The sequence below is a fragment of the Sycon ciliatum genome, chromosome 8 (genome assembly GCF_964019385.1).
Source record: "Sycon ciliatum chromosome 8, ocSycCili1.1, whole genome shotgun sequence".
NCBI lineage: Eukaryota > Metazoa > Porifera > Calcarea > Leucosolenida > Sycettidae > Sycon > Sycon ciliatum.
This window is the reverse complement of record NC_088650.1, coordinates 5,462,353-5,478,903: the sequence shown is the minus strand read 5'-3', so window position 1 is coordinate 5,478,903 and position 16,551 is coordinate 5,462,353. Positions and strand designations below refer to the sequence as shown.

Here is a 16,551-nt window from a genome sequence, read left to right as displayed (position 1 = left end):
GTCAGTGAGATGAGTAAGCATGTCTACTTGTCTTGAGCCACTTTGGCCCAGTGTCGGTTATTAGTAGGTGCCTGCAGCCAGTGCAGCATCGGCTCGAAACACTCCTTCCTGAGCCTCGCTGCGCCTCTTCTCCTCAAGGAGCTTCTCCTTGTAGAGCGCTATCGGGGTACCAATTTCATCACCCTGCATAAACAAAGGCAACAGCAATCACAGATAGTAGTATTCCAGTTCGGCACGCGCTCATAGTAGGTGGTTTCCTATACAGGAAGTCCTCCATAAAAGTCGTGACCGATATCACTACTTGTATCAACAATCATAGACGTTGTTACTATGATGGACATCGCCAGATCATATACCGGACTCACATAAGTAGTACCCCTGGGGCACTATTTTGCCAAAATTCATCACAAGTGGGGCACTATTCAAGAGAGGGTACTATTTTCAATTCTGGTACATTTCTGTCAACCAGCATGAAACAAATGGAGAGCCTAAAGTTTACTGTAAACTATCATGACTCAACTTGTCACAGAAACGGCATAACTGCGATAGGGATCCTGAAACCACCAGTGCAATGACATGGAGAAGGACGTTAGCAAAAGGACACCAAACTTGCCAATGCCCTTGGTTACAAATTGGGGGGAGGGGGCAGCACTATTCAAGAGAGAGTCATATTCACCATGCGTTGTCAGTGAGGCACACTCAATTAGCCCCAGCATCAAGATCATTGAAGTACACTGGGTTTGGCTCCAGAGGTGGGATGCCTTGAATGAGTGCCTCGTCCAGAATAGGCTCCGCTGGGGATGCTTGACTAGTAGATATCCTGAACAGGCTTGCCATCAACCAAATCATCCAGCTTGTGTACATGTACACTACACTTGCCCTCATCAGAAAACTGCCGAGTAGCCGCATAAAGTTTACCGGAGTTGGCTTTTTATTCTTTATTTGCAAAAGGAATAGAATACGAAGCTTGTGTTGGCTGTGACTCCGAGTTTCACGCCTATGGCGATCATCAGACAGCAATGATTACAAAAACTCAATGAATGTTCTTGATATAGTGTGGTATTAAAGGTGCCAGTGGAATCAGAGATTTTAAGCGCAAATAAGGTCAAGCGGTGATTCTATGCATGTGCTTGCAAGATTAGTGCCAGACATCAGGTGTAATCCTGGTGTATGTAACTGGAGGTGTGAAGTTAGATAGGTAGAATTTGTTCTCATGTCTGCACTTGGCCACTAGCTCCGATCGCTTGTTGATGTTCACCCTTCTGTCAGCATGCAAGATCTCCAGCTTCTCACGCAGACAGAGAGGGCAGCGCTTGGTGGCATTGGAGTATGCTGGTGTTTGGGCGACAACTGACCAACTGATGCTGTACCCGGCATTCTTGCGCTTCATGTCCCAGATGAGCTTTGACAACTCGGTACTCTTCTCCATTCGCTCATGCCTCATTGACGTCATGTGTCCGTCGTATCGCTTCTTGAACGTCATTTCCGTTAAGCCGAGGTACTCATTTCGTTCGTCTTTTCCGGTTTCTGTCACGCTGGCCTTGTATACGATTGACTGGATCTGGCAGTTTCCATGCATGGGGCAGTTAACTTTATCCCTGCAGTTGCATCTTTTCTCTGTTCTCTGTTGATCATCTTTCTGCTTCTTCCGCAAGACCGAATTGTTGTGCGCCTTTAGTACACCAGACATGTTCTGCATGCAGCTGTAACTTACTTTTACTGTGTTACTGTTGAATATTTTGTTTAGGCGTGAACGATGTGGGAAATGCTTCTCGACGAGGTGCAAGAATCTTTGCGCGACATTCGTGGCTACTGTTTTGCTGAACGGAGGATTGTACCAGATGATCTTTCGTCTGCGGTTTTTCTTCTTTTTCTCTTCATCTTTTTCTCTCTCCTCCATGTACACGATCTGCTCGGCGTAACCGCTGGCCTTGAGCGCACTGTTGTACAGAGGTGCCGCCTCCTGGAAGGTGTCTCTGTTGGACGAAATATCTGTCAATCGTCTGCTGATAGACTTGGGTATTTGTTGGATGATGGTTGGCGGGTGGTTGGATAGTGTGTGGACGTACATCGGCGTGTCATTTGGTTTTCGGTAGGGGCGGTAGGTCCCGTCGGCTAGATTAAGTGTGACGTCGAGGTAGTTTACGACCTTTATGCCGGCATCGATGGTAATTTTCAGCCCAAGATCTTTAAAGATACGGCATATCTCCTTTCTTATTCTTTATTTGCAACTGCTTGTGTCTAATACTGTGAGCAATGATCTCCAGGTGAGTCTGCACGCTTGGCTAGTACTTCTGTATAAAGTAGTGCAGGCCTCACGTAGCAACTCCGATACAGCATCCTATAACCACTCGTTGAGTTACAAGAAGAGCTGTCAGCGTCACTGCATCGCCAGCAGGCTTCTGAAGCAAGGGCAGCTGAAACACAGCTGCCAATTTGAATCCGTAATGCTCGCATGATCCTGCTGCACCGAAACATAAATATACTTTTGTCAGTTCTGCGATGAACCTTCTTCCAATCCTACCACAAGGAATTTGGAAAGGATTGAATTTGAAATGGGCACATACCTAATAAGGATACGCAATCACGTCCACAGACTCTGCCTCGGTAAAATCACCCAGATGAAATCCTTGATTCCGCGACGGCGATGAGGAAGGCTCCGGAAAATCACGCACCTGATCATGATTTTGCCTATTAACAATTTGACTGTTTTCCTGTCCTTCAGACATGACTGGGTCCAGCAAGCCTGACATAATAGTTTGGATGTCATCTCCAATGTCACCAACTCTCTGATTCGGTACTGGTGGGGACAGTCATTATTTCTTCAGACTTTTACTGTTGGAAACTCCCTCAACATTTTGTAATATTTTCTTTTTTTTGCATTGTTTTGCTTACTGCCATGGCTGGCTATCGCACCCCCCCCCCTCCATATTGGCCTATATTCCCTGGCCACGGGAAGGTGAAATAAAAAAATAATATAAACTATTTTTTTGTACATGGATAGAATCAGATGGAGAGTCAAGGATAATCTTTTAGTAAAGAAAAGGACCAAGGCCCTACAACTTAGTAGAAGTTATGCTATAAGGTCCACCACCACCACCACCAATTTGCAATCAACTCATGCGATAACCTTGCATGACGCCGACCTATGGTACTGACGTTCCACAACTAACTAGCTATCAGCTCTAACACGTCTTGGATGCGCACTCCAATAGCCCTCCAACTGGGAAGGTGCTAAGTTATAGGATAACATAGGAAAGAAAAAATGGGACCAAGGAACTACAAGTTGCGCTATAATGTCCACTGACACCACCAGGTACTTGACAATCAGCTCATGCGATAACATTGCACTAAACTGACCGGCAGTACTGACGTTCTACAACTGGCTATCAGCTCTAGTACACCTTGGATGCGCACTACAGCAGCCTTCCAACTTGTAAGGTTCAAAGTTATATAAAACACAGGTGGGGAAGGTGAGCGCAACCTGAAAGTATCAGCTGTAAAGGCCGTTGGCGTATGTGTATGAGCTGATTGTCAAGTAACCAGTGGTGTTAGTGGACATTATAGCGTAACTTCTAGTTTCTTTGTCCTTTTGTTTTTACTATGAATTAATCATTGGCTCTCCATCCGAGTCTATCCTTGATCTTTGATAACATCGGAAGTTGTGATTTATAGGAGATTGTGTATCATCGAACCTATAGTTTCTGAAGACGGCAGAAATAGATTCACCTGCAGCTACTAGAGATTCCAGCAAAGCGATCATCAGGTACCGTTTCTAGCCAGAAGACTGGGCAATCTCTTATAAACATTCATTAGTTTGAATGAGAGAGCTGAAAAGGTGAAAATCCGAAGCAGATATTGGAAGGCACCACCAGGACCGGCGCCAGTGACCTTTGCTTTACTCCCACCATGCTCTACCACTCACCTATGGTCAAGCCTTCATCTCAACAGAGACCGTTCAACACGTTCTGCAAGATAAAGCTCAAGCTTCCTGTGACACTACCGGGGGCATGTGGAACAAATCCTTTACTGTTCTCACACACTTCATGCACATATTAGGGATCAAGGACCAGAATTGGATTGTTTGGCTACTCCGTGTTTAAAACAATCCAGCGTGTGACACGTGTGTACGACTGGCCTTGATATAGATTGCAATCTCTCCTAATTATATCATGCACATGCAGTGACACGTTTTGCGTGAGCAGGCATGAACATCTCGTGTCTCCTGAATCCTGACACACGAATCCTAACTGTCCTAGTGCAAAAATACTACTACCACATCGAGGCTAACCCTGCTACTACCACATCGAGGCTAACCCTCCTTCGGTTCAGTGACAAAGTGTATATGAGTGTATAACTGGTTCAAACTGTAACTCTGAGCTCAGTTGCTGATTCCTAACAAGTTGGAAAGAGCTGGATGGGGGAAGATTGAGTACAGCTGTATAATTTGTGTTGCCACTGTGAAGAAGAGGATCACAAAGTACAGCTACAGACTTCTTCGCAGTACATTTTAAAGGCTCTGCGTGAGATAAGTGGCTTCTGTCGTGACTAGTGGAAGCGTGACGTCTCTAAACAACGTGACGTACGCTCCATCACGGAAATTGGTTGCATGCACGACTGTGTCGGCGGCAATGGCTAAGTACTGGCTGATCCTAACATCCACCTTGTGGGTGTTTTGTTTACTTCATTTGCTGGATCGTGTTAGGTATGTTAATGGAAGGAGGAACGGACCATTGATAAAAGTCACTGGACGTCCTCAACATCCAGGTACTATACGCCAAGAATTATACAAAAGTCATAATACCGGTACGCCCCGTTATTTCTCCCAAGTGCTCGTCAGGGAGGTCGTTATGTTCAGGGAGGAATGTTCGAAGTAAGTTCGCACCGCACCTTATGATCATCTATAGGGTAGTCGAACATGAGACAGTCTATTTAAACGTTGCCGTGTTTGATACAAGCTACACTGGAGGTCAAACCTGGCAGCTGTTTGAGCGTGAGATCGACTTGAACGTGACACTGGGTAGAGAATGCTGCTGTTTCAAAACTTCGCCAGATGTGACTGTATCCCCGTGCAAGCATCAAGTCATCCTACATGGATTTGGCCCTGGCGAATGTAGCAACTTGGTGTTGCTTTATGGCAACAGGAAAACCAGAGTTATTAAAGCGCGAGGAAGAATTGAGATTCCTCAGGTGGGTGGACCGGGGTCGTCTCTCGTCGCCATTCCCGCAGCCTTGAGTGCTTGCACAGCAAATTCAACAATTCTTCATTCTTCCTCTTTTCATTTGGAGGTTGTATTTTGTGGAGCGATGAACGCAGATCCTGCTATACCCCAAGCAATGTTCTATTGCGTCTCCCATGTTCAAGACCATGATTTCGGATATTGGCAGGTTATTCACCCAAGCGATATGATGACTCCCCAACCTCGCCAGTTCGCCAGACTTTTCGCTGATGATGGTGCAATTCTGTGGTTTGTAGGTGGTGGAAAGTGCTTGACAGATTCTCGGATACCGTCACTTTGGATATTTGGAAATTCGACACCTTATCACTGACATGGATGGAGGTGAAGAATACCTTTCAAGGCCCCATGGATCTTCTCAATTCATCATTTGATGCATCGTATCTAGCCTTGCAGAAAACCTTGGTTATTAATCCAGCGAGGAGACGATCGGGAAGCACGGTTCTCTCGGAAATTATTGTGTGCAATGTTCAAGATTTCCCTGCCAACTGTGCTAGTCGTGTGATTCCAAACAGAGATTTTCCATTGTGTTTCAGACGTTTTGATATCATTTTTGGAACGAAATCATTCTTCCTCGTACCGGGATCTGGAGAATCTGTGATGAGGGTAATTGTATATTCGAGATGGGATGGAAGAACTACATCAATGCATCTCCAGAAAACGCAGGTTATGAGCATTGTCAAATCATTCTCCCGGTAGACGTTTGACCAGACGGCTTGCAGCCAGCATCCTGCTTCCAACGAGAACCAAGGAAATACAAGAAGGTCTAGTTTTTGGGAGTACTGGAATATTTCGTGTGGAGAGTATCGGTATGTTAAACTTTATTAAAAGTCCTATGTTCACAATGCCTGTGTGGATATTACGCTCTTCACAAGGGAAGAACCCCTATTCCACAGGATTCTACTATACACTGCTCTACCCGTCACCCGGACCAGATTGCCCGCGTCGCTATTATCACACCGTAACCTTGGTAACAAATAAAACAGCCATCTTGTATGGAGGTTCTCCAATAACGAATTGTAGCAAAAATCCATGGTGCTTCAATATAAACGAACACTTTTGGGTAAAGGCGAACATCACATCTGGGATCGTACCCTCCCTACGTTCACAACATGTATCATTCAGATATAATAGATCTGCAATGGTGATCCATGGTGGAAGGACCGATAACTACATCAACCATACCCTTGGAGATTTGTGGATGTTCGTGATTACAGACGAAGACCAGTGCAAAGGTCATTGGTATGATCTCACAGGATACGTTCAGAAAGGACATCTACCTATCCAGTATGGTCATTCAATAACACCCACTGATCATGGAGTGTTGCTGTTTGGAGGCAGGATGCCATCCGATTCCAAACTAATACTTGTGGACATCCGTTCAACAATCGAAATAACCGTTCGTGATATACCGATAATTCCTGAGATACCGAACCGCTATAGCCACAGACTGTCAGTTGTAAAGAATGACCTAATCCTGACTGGAGGTAGTATAACTGGTGAGAAGATGCATGACCACCTTGCAAAATGGGCACTACTTATCAACATCAAAAACAATGGTTCTCAAGTAGTGGCTTCATCGAATAAGTTCTTCAAAATCAGAATTGGGAATCACTTTGTGCTTGGCAACTTGGTAATCGGTGTAGCTACAGTAAAATCGTGTTGGAAATCCCAAGTTCTTTTTCTCAGTACCTCCAATCTATGCCCTGTCGGCCTTGGTCGTGACGAGAAATCCCAATGTCAACCATGCCCAATCGGAAAATATTCTGCAACTCTTCAACAGCAGTGTATCGAATGCAACCAGTCCTTAACAACCGTCGGAGAGGCCGCATCTCACTGTGTTCCTGAGGGACCATGTAAAGACAACACTTGTAATGGACATGGAGAATGCCTGGTCAACAAGGCAGACTTCAAACACATCTGTGTGTGTCGTTTCGGATATTTACCCAGCGATGACTGCAATACACCAGCAGTGTACCTGATCTTGATGACTTCTCTCGTTTTCGCAACCACTCTTACCACCCTCGTCATAGCTCTCATTCAGTTCCTGAGAAAGAGAAGGGCTCTGAATGCAAAGGAAATTGAACTCGTCAATACCAATCGTGACCTCTACCGCTCCAACAGAAAGCTCAGTCAAATCAACCATGGCACGTGTATTGCCTGGTCTGATCTGAAGATTCAGAGACAACTTGCCGAGGGAAGGTTTTGTAAAGTGTTACTTGCGAAGTTGGGAGATATGGCAGTTGTTGTTAAGCGACTTCCACCGTTTGTTTCAACTGCATCGCCGTACGACTCCTTCATTCAAGAAGCGGAAGTTTTACGAACATTAAGCCACCCAAATATAGTTCTATTCCTGGGAGCAGGAAGGGATTCGCAATCCAGGTGTTCATTTCTTGTGATGGAATACTTGAAGCGAGGTTCTCTCTGCGATGTTCTCCATGATCCGTTCAACAAGATTGACCACCCAGATCGACTGCGATTCACGCTGCATGCTGCAAGAGGTGTGAGGTATCTGCACAACAGAGATCCACCCATGATCCACCGTGACATCAAGTCAGCCAACATGCTAGTCAGTGACAAATGGGTGGTGAAGATCGCCGACATGGAAACAGCACGATTCCTAGCCATCCTTCATCCCGACGGTATTGGGTCAAATGCCAGGGAAACAGGATTCGTGCAGGAGAGAGATCACTCGACCCGCACAGTATCAGACACAACACACCCTGATCAACTAACAACTCCATTATTGGGCGATACCAGTGTCACATCTCATGTGGATCACATTGGTGACGACAGAGCTACAAGAGCAACCGAGGGTATGACTTCACGTATTGGAATGACGTGTGGAGTTGGTACAGATCGCTGGCGATCACCTGAATCCATCAAGAAGAATCTGTACACGGAGAAACACGATGTCTACAGGTGAGCGTAATAAACCACACTGCAAACAGACGTTGAATGAGTAGATGGTGGTCTTGTTTTAGAAATGAAGAAGAGAACTGTATCTCCACTGTTGGAGCTTAATCTGAGCATTTTCTTTACTGAAGAGTTGAAGTTGCAGAAAAGACAGTCGAACTATAATCTGACATGATTCGATTTTTTAATTCGGCCAGTATTACTAATAACCCAGAAGTAGCGACAAACTCGGTCGTTTGAAAATACTCTTAATTAACCGTCCACCTCTCCACACTGTGCTCTTGGCCCACATTCACAACACCACTCCATGGCGAGGAGGTCCGTTCTTGGGTAGATGTTGTGAATGTGGGCCAAGAGCGCAGTGTAGAGAAGTGGACGGTTAAGAGTATTACTAGTTGTTGACAAGTACAGTATTTTACTTCATCTTGGGGTTAGACATGGGGAAGTAATTAGTTGCCACATTGGGATGTGAGTCGGCCTCAAACTTGTGTTATTGTGAAGTACTGAATGTCTAGAGGGAGCGCTGAATATGGGTGTTGCAGCGCAGATAGGCCCAACGCTATCATCTCCTCATGTTGTATTCTCTTGCTTCAGCTTTGGCGTGGTTATGTGGGAACTCTCAACTCGACAGATACCTTATGAACACCTCAGCAACTCTGACGATATCCTGGATGAAATTGCAGGTGGCACCAAGCCCATCTTTCCACCAAACATACCCTATGGGTATCGTCACATCGCTGAGCAGTGTATCAAGACAGATCTACAGGAGAGACCGTCAATGCAGCGCATTGTCCAAGAGTTGCTTTCACAAATTGATCGCAACTGAAGAGCGACGCCACCATCATAGTAAGCAAAGCACGCCGCAATTCACAACGTTCACAGATTTCCTTTACTTCGGCCAATGAGATATTTCCCAGTGCATTCTCCGACAACAGCAAACATTTGAAATTTAGAAGTATGCAGTACTACGACCGTACACTTTGCTTCACATGTACATATTTGTCACCTTTCGAACTGCTCATTATTCGGGTAACAAGCTGCTCCAGCCAGTGCATGCAGTACATTCAGCACTCTGCAGGCCGCTGACTAAATCCGGCCCAACCCTATCTCACAAACATGCACACCAGCTTACATTAATGTCACGTACTTATCAGATCACACCTGGCCCTTGTCAACATCTGCCTCAACTACCATACTCAACTGTCCATAGCTAAGATTTTTTAAGAAATAATTCGAACACAGTTTATAGTGCAAACTAACATACTGTACTTCACGTATCTTGTGACGATGTGAAGCAGTTATGCCAGCCTTATTACATGTATGTTGAGAATCTCATGCAAACACACTAGTACATTCTTCACTTGTAGCTTGTAAAGAAGTATAATGTTTATGACAGCCTGTTATATTGAGAATCTCATGCGTACACCGCGAGTCAAGATGCTTCACAAGATGCTTTCAAAAATTATTATTGTGCTTTCTAACGTGTGTCTGCATTGTGTGGCATTGTGCACTGCTGTCAAAATATTATTCAACACAAGATATTATTATTCGTGGCTACATACACGAATGTGCATCCCAATGTTGTCTGAGGTGGTGATAGCTCGGATCCATATTGTCAATACATATTGTCAATATTAGTTTGGTAACCCCAACTTGGCGCCTACAAGCAGTCGCTGAACTAGGTGCAACTTTTAGTAGTGTAGATGTCAGTGGGATGAGTAAGCATGTCTACTTGTCTTGAGCCACCTTGGCCCAGTGTCGGTTATTAGTAGGTGCCTGCAGCCAGTGCGGCATCGGCTCGAAACACACCTTCATGAGCCTCGCTGCGCCTCTTCTCCTTAAGGAGCTTCTCCTTGTAGAGCGCTATCAGGGTTCTAATTTCACGACCCTGCATAAATAAAAGCAACAGTCGACCACTGATTATCAAGAACACCAATGTGCAGGAGAACTACTCCTTTATAGCCGAAGTTCGTTATAACAGAAATGAACTTACGCTGTGGGTTCAAACTGGGACATGGACAACTGTTTGCTATACATAATAATACAAATAATCTACGTGTTGATAAAAGTTTAATAATAGCTATGAAAATTATGAATGCCGCAGACATCACCACGCAGCATGACAATTTGTTCAAGGGTTTAGATTGTGTGTTTCCAGAATCGATTTTCAAGCTCCGATCATCAGTGGAAATGCGTAACTAAAGTGATCAAGGGAAAAACAAAGGTTAAAAAGGCAATAGGCTCCGCCCGCCCGCGACTCTATGGCTTGCCAAAGATCCATAAGCCGAATTGTCCATTACGCCCAATATTATCAATGGGAGCATCTCCACAGTACAAAGTATCGAAGTGGCTTTGTTTGAGGCTTGGAGCCGTGCAAGATTATTACTGTAAGAACATTGTCAAGGACAGCTTCCAGTTTGTAGACCTCATTCGCACTCGCCAGCTTCCCGCTACAGCGCACATGTGCTCATTTGATGAGGTCAGTTTGTTCACGAATGTACGGTTGGAACAGACCATAGATATTTGTGCGGATGTTCTCTATCACAAAAACTCTGTTGACACGCCATGGCTGCCTGAATCCTCCTTCCGTACACTGATGTTGAATGATTAAAAATATCATTCAACATCTACCTTCACTGATGAGCTATGTATTAGCGGAACAGCTGTCTGAAGGAGTTTATCAATATCGTCTACGGAAGTGTCCTCGCAATGGTGATGGTTGTGTGTGCAGGAGGGTCTAGTCGGCTAAAGAGCGCAGTGTAATGGTGGAGGTGACTCAACAATACTCAAATCTATGGACAATAATAGTAATTCGCAGGATTCGCGTTGGCATTGCTTGGATGTTCAGAAACACACAAACTAGCCTTCGCTTCCGCAGGCCACCACTTTGCCTATGCCTTGTACACCTTAGTGGCAAATGCAGACCTCACAAGTGAGTCACGAAATTCGCTATATGCGAATTCGTTATAAGTGGAGTCGGATGTAGTAGTATTCCAGTTTGGCACGTGATCATAGTAGGTAGTTTCTTCTTCAGGAATTCCTCCATAAAGCCATGACAGATATCACTATCAACAATCATAGACGGAGTTAACAATACGAACATCAAAAATTCAAATAATCTACGTGGAATTTGAAACTCGGGTATTGAGCCAATAATAAAAGTAGAAAGGAAAAGGACATATGGAAACGAGTTAAGAGTAACTCTCCACCACTTTAGCTAGATACTATATACAGTCAGAAAGTGCAACAGCTAGGCACAAAACTGACAGAGTACTGAGATATTCGACGTCCTGACACCTAGCTTCAACACATCTCCGTAGCGCTAACCGACAGCCTTCCAACTTGGAAGGTTCAAGGTTATGGAAAGACCAAAGAGGGGAAGGCACGCGCAACGAAAACGAGCACAAGCTACAGTCCCAACGGAACAAAGAGTGTCGATTGTCACTGGACGATGACGAGACCAGTAGGCGATTTGACAAAGCGGTCTAACTACAATTCGAAGCAGCCAAGCAGCACACCACCCAACTTGGGTGGGTCAAAAAATATCAAAGATAAGTTAAGAAGGGGGAAGCTTTGCGAGAACGAATTGTACCAGCCGAAATCTAAACTCCTACAGTACTCCTCATGCATGACATTGTGATGGACTAGTTGACTACAAAACAAGTTGTGTCAGGACGTCGAATGTCTCAGTACTCTGTCAGTTTTGTGCCTAGCTGTTGCACTTTCTGACTGTATAATAGTATCAGTTAAAGTGGTGGAGAGTTACTCTTAACTCGTTTCCATATGTCCTTTTCTTTTCTAATCTACATGGAGATAATCATTTTAATTAATATAGCTATGAATAGGATGAAGGCCGCAGCCACCATTATGTTATTTCTAACACCTTTCTATTACAGTACAAGTACTTAACTTCAGTTTCTTTGGTTGTATCCTTTAGTTCTGTATTTTTTTTCCCACTGATGATAGGAACGAGAAAATCGATTCTGAGTTTCAATAATATTAATGATGTAAAATACGCATGCATGTCGAACAAGTAACGTAGTTGCGTGATGTCTGCGGCCTTCATCTAATTCATAGCTACATGTACCGTACTGGCAATATATGTTGCCGCGTAACGCGTAACGCAGGGGGGGGGGGGGTGCGGCGTAACGCGCGACCAGGCTAGTGCGACAAATTTTCGTTGCGTTCGTAACGCGCGTCCGGCGGGGTGCGGCGATCTTTTCATTGCAGTTTGCAAAAAATGATGCGGCAACAGCAAACAATGATGCGGCAATAGCAAAAAAAGGACTGCGGCAATATAGAAACCTGTGTAACGGCTCCTGTGCGACTTTGCATGTAACGCCCTGCGTGCGGTAAACATGTGCCAATGTAACGCTTCATGGCCTCACTGCGACCATATATATTGCCAGTACGGTATATCAAAAATTCACTTAGAAGTTTTGACTTCGGTGGTACCGGTATTAGTGATGAGACTGGTTTATTGTCCAGAATCCAACTGACTACAAATCACTACTGAGGCCAAACTATATATGGCCAAGGTGTGAGAGTAGCCAGCAATAGGCGCCAAGCGTTGCAGGCAGCACAAGCGCAGATATGACGTGTGGTATGGTATGGTGAGTGTGTAGTATGGTAAGTGTGGTGGCAGCGCAAGTGCTACCTATGGAAGTGTCAACACCAAACAACGCGGTGTGAAGGTAGCACCAAATGGAAGGTGTGATCGTCACGGTCCAGCTCTCACACTCCCCCACCGAAACTCAACTAAATAGTCAATAAAAACTCGAAACAGATGCATGTATAACCAATCCAAAAGTATCACACAAATGATGAACTTCGTTAAACCCAAAATAATGCATCATCATTTCCATGCCCATATCTCATTTGTAGACTTTGCACAAAGTCACACATCTTCACTGCTGTCATCAGTTTCCGACAAATCTGCATCCGCTCCACTGCTGGCTGAGCTAAACCAATACCGCCGCCGTTTCGGGTCCACTTTAAGGAATTTCGTCGGCCGCTTAACCCGTGTACTCTTTCGTACCGGAGTCCCTTCCTCGATTGCCTCGCCCGTAGTGCCATCGGTTACCAGGGTTTGGTTACTTGGAGACTCGCCTTGTTCCCAGCTCAACCGTTGAGATGGTGCTGCCTCCAGCTCATTGTAATGGCGTTGAAGGCAGTGGTGGCGAGAACTAGACCCACACGGTTCGAGGAGGTACGTATTGTTGTTTCTCTCAACTACGGTATACAACTCAGATTTGTGGGCATGTAGCTTCCCCAATTTTCGTTGCGCAGGCTGAAGCTTTATTCGGACCTGTTGACCGACCTCGTAACCACAGTTAGCCTTGCCGCCAACTCGCTTCCGCCTTTCCTCTTGAGCACTCCTTATGTAACAGTTTTACACCTACTTTCACCACTCACACCTTATCACCTTGTGTCACACCTACTCTCATATATATAACCAGTATATTGAGTAATAAAGGCGCTCTTCTTCCTTCGCTCAATGAAGAACTATTAAATTGGTAGCAAGAGGATGGATCTCCAACCCCTGTGGTCGTTCGTGGGCCTAGTTCTGGCCTCGGCTATCAGCTCTATCGTCGTCAGCATCTGGATCGTCAACCGTCTCCGGAAGGAAGCTCTACCCTCTACTCAGTCGTCACCCCAGTGTGTTCCTGAGTCTCGTGCTTCAGCCTCCCAGCCTGCACCGCGTGATCGCCCACACGTCAAGGAGCCGCCCGTGTTCACCGGAGATCCCACCACGTTTCGGGAATGGGCATTTGCCGCCGAGTTGGCCTTGGCTTCGTGGCGCTTCGCGGATCCTAAACGTGAAGCTGAGTTTGCAGCCAGTTATATCGCTGGAAATCCGCGTCTGTGGTTGATGACTTCCCTGGAAGCCGGCGCTGCATACCCAGACTGGTCGTCCTTGAAGAAGGCATTAGAGGCGGCTTACGGTGTGAAGTACGACCAAGAGAGAGCTCGGTGGAGTTTGTTCTCCCTCTCCCAGCGCGGCGCCTTAGGAGACTACATCGCAGAATTCTCGCGGCTCAGTTTTTTAATCACTGACCTGGATGGCCACTCTCGCGCAGTACTATTTGTCAGGGGCCTGGCCCCGGAGCTCAGGCGTGAAGTCATGAAGGAGCATCCTACAACCCTGCAGAAGGCGACAGAAGCAGCGCTCGCCGTATCGCAAGTGATGCCCTTCATTACGGTACGACAGCAGCAGGGGAACCTGGTACGTCGTCCACTGTCGGTTCCTGGTCCCCGTGCCAATCGCGAGGAAACGGAACGACGATGCTACATATGCCACCGACCTGGTCATCTGGCACGTCAATGCGACTCGAACCCAAACGCTGGACGCCAGTAAAAAGAGGGGTGCGATTACTGGCGTGTGAGAGAGCACCCAAGGTCACCGTGCCAGTCGCCAACAGGTTTAGTTGCCTGGAGACAGACGACGTGGAGACTGATGATGGCGACGACACCCTGGAGTCTCAAGGCCCACAGTGCGTGCGGAGCTACGTCAGCAACATTGCCCTGGATTCGCACGCGCGGGACCACGATCTCCTTGTTGTGAACGGAAAGGTGAACGGCCACCGAGCGACAATGTTAATCGACTGCGGGTCAACACACGATTTTATCTCGAAACGATTCGCAAGGAAACAAAAGATGAAAACGAAGATCGTGGAGGAGGTTCTAAAGGTGGCCTTGGCGGACGGATCAACCAGTTCGCGGCCGCTAGAGACCACAGACGCTCGCTTGGCCGTAGGAGGCTATGGCGATGACCAGCGCCTGACGGTCTTTCCCCTTGATCGATATGATGTGATCCTGGGAAAACCCTGGCTGACCCGGAATAACCCAGCTATCAACTACCGCACCAACGAGGTCAAACTGGGTGCCGAATCCCTAATCGCGGGTGAACCCACAGGCGACGCTGCTGTTCCCTCGGAGCTGATGTTCATCTCTGGCAAACAAGCGCGACATGCGCTACGGCAAGGCGCAGAGGGTTACCTGGCTTGGCTATCTTCCCCCGACGACAGTTCGTCACATGAGCCTCGGAAGGAGGTACCTCCGGACAAGCAGCGTGACGTCGATGAGCTGCTGCACAGATTCTCGGACGTGTTCCCCGATGACCTCCCTTCACAGCTTCCCCCAGAAAGGTCGGTGGACCACGAGATTGAGGTCGAACACAACTCAACGCCACCATCCAAGGCAGCGTACCGACTATCCAAGCCCGAGATGGATGAACTACACAAGCAGCTGATAGCCCTCCTGGGTAAAGGATTCATCGAGCCTAGTAAGTCCCCGTACGGAGCCCCGGTGTTCTTTGTTAAGAAGGCCGATGGGTCATTACGAATCGTTCGTGACTGGCGGGATCTAAACAAGATCACTATTAAAAACAAAGCCTGCCTTCCGAACATTGACGATCTGTTCGACACCGTCCAAGGGGCTCGCTACTTCACGAAATTAGACCTCCGTTCGGGATACAACCAAATCAGAATTAGTGAAAAAGATGTACCCAAAACGGCCATTAATGCCCCCTTTGGACATTTCCAGTTTCGGGTAATGGGATTTGGTCTAACCAATGCGCCTGCCACATTCCAGGCCTTGATGAATTCAATACTGCAGCCCTATTTACGTGATTTCGTGGTCGTATTCCTTGATGATATCCTGATCTTCAGTAAAACATGGAGCGAGCATTTGAGGCATGTCAGCACTGTTTTGGAAACCTTGAGAGCCAACAAGTTATTCTGCAAACCCTCAAAGTGTGAATTTGGGTTGCGGGATGTCATCTTCCTAGGCCACAAGCTGAGTGGTTTATCTATCTCTCCCGACCCAAACAAAATTGCTGCGGTTAAGGAGTGGCCTGCGCCGTCCTCTATAAAGGAAGTGAGACAGTTCTTGGGTTTCGCGAACTATTTCAGACGGTTCATTGATCACTATTCCATGATTTCGAGACCTTTGGAGGAAATCACAGGGAAACACTCGCGTTTTGAGTGGAACAGCGCACGTCAGTCTGCATTTGAGAAGCTGCGGAAGGCCTTACTGAGTGCACCCGTATTGCGACTTGCTGATGTTAAAAAGCCATTCAGAGTTGAAACCGACGCTAGCGATTTCGCCATTGCTGGGGTGCTCCTGCAGCAAGGCGAACCAGGAAATCTCTGGCATCCAGTCGCTTATGCTAGCTGGAGACTGTCCTCCGCCGAGCGCAACTACACAGCCGGAGAAAGAGAAACCCTCGCTCTAGTCTAATCCCTGAAGTGTTGGCGAGTGTACCTCTTTGGGCATTTCGATGTGTTCACGGATAACATGGCCGTTGTACACCTGAGAACCAAACCTACCCTCACCAAAAGGGAGGCCCGTTGGGTAGAGTTACTGGCGGATTTCGACTTTACGGTCCATCATAAAC

The 16,551-nt window shown here is 46.5% G+C and overlaps 1 protein-coding gene across 1 annotated transcript; it reads left to right on the top strand.

The window, feature by feature from the left end:
• The first annotated feature begins 6,017 nt into the window (after positions 1-6,017).
• LOC135823317 (uncharacterized) lies at positions 6,018-9,680 on the top strand. The gene is made up of 2 exons (XM_065336180.1): positions 6,018-8,159; positions 8,748-9,680. The coding sequence occupies exons 1-2, from the start codon at positions 6,049-6,051 to the stop codon at positions 8,977-8,979; spliced, it is 2,343 nt and encodes a 780-aa protein (XP_065192252.1). The 5' UTR covers positions 6,018-6,048; the 3' UTR covers positions 8,980-9,680.
• The last annotated feature ends 6,871 nt before the right edge of the window (positions 9,681-16,551 follow it).

Bases quoted from the DNA above. Each gene is read 5' to 3' on its own strand.
- LOC135823317 (XM_065336180.1), top strand. From the start codon at position 6,049: ATGTTAAACTTTATTAAAAGTCCTATGTTCACAATGCCTGTGTGGATA. The intron at 8,160-8,747 runs GTGAGCGTAATA...CTCTTGCTTCAG, and splicing joins GAGAAACACGATGTCTACAG to CTTTGGCGTGGTTATGTGGG.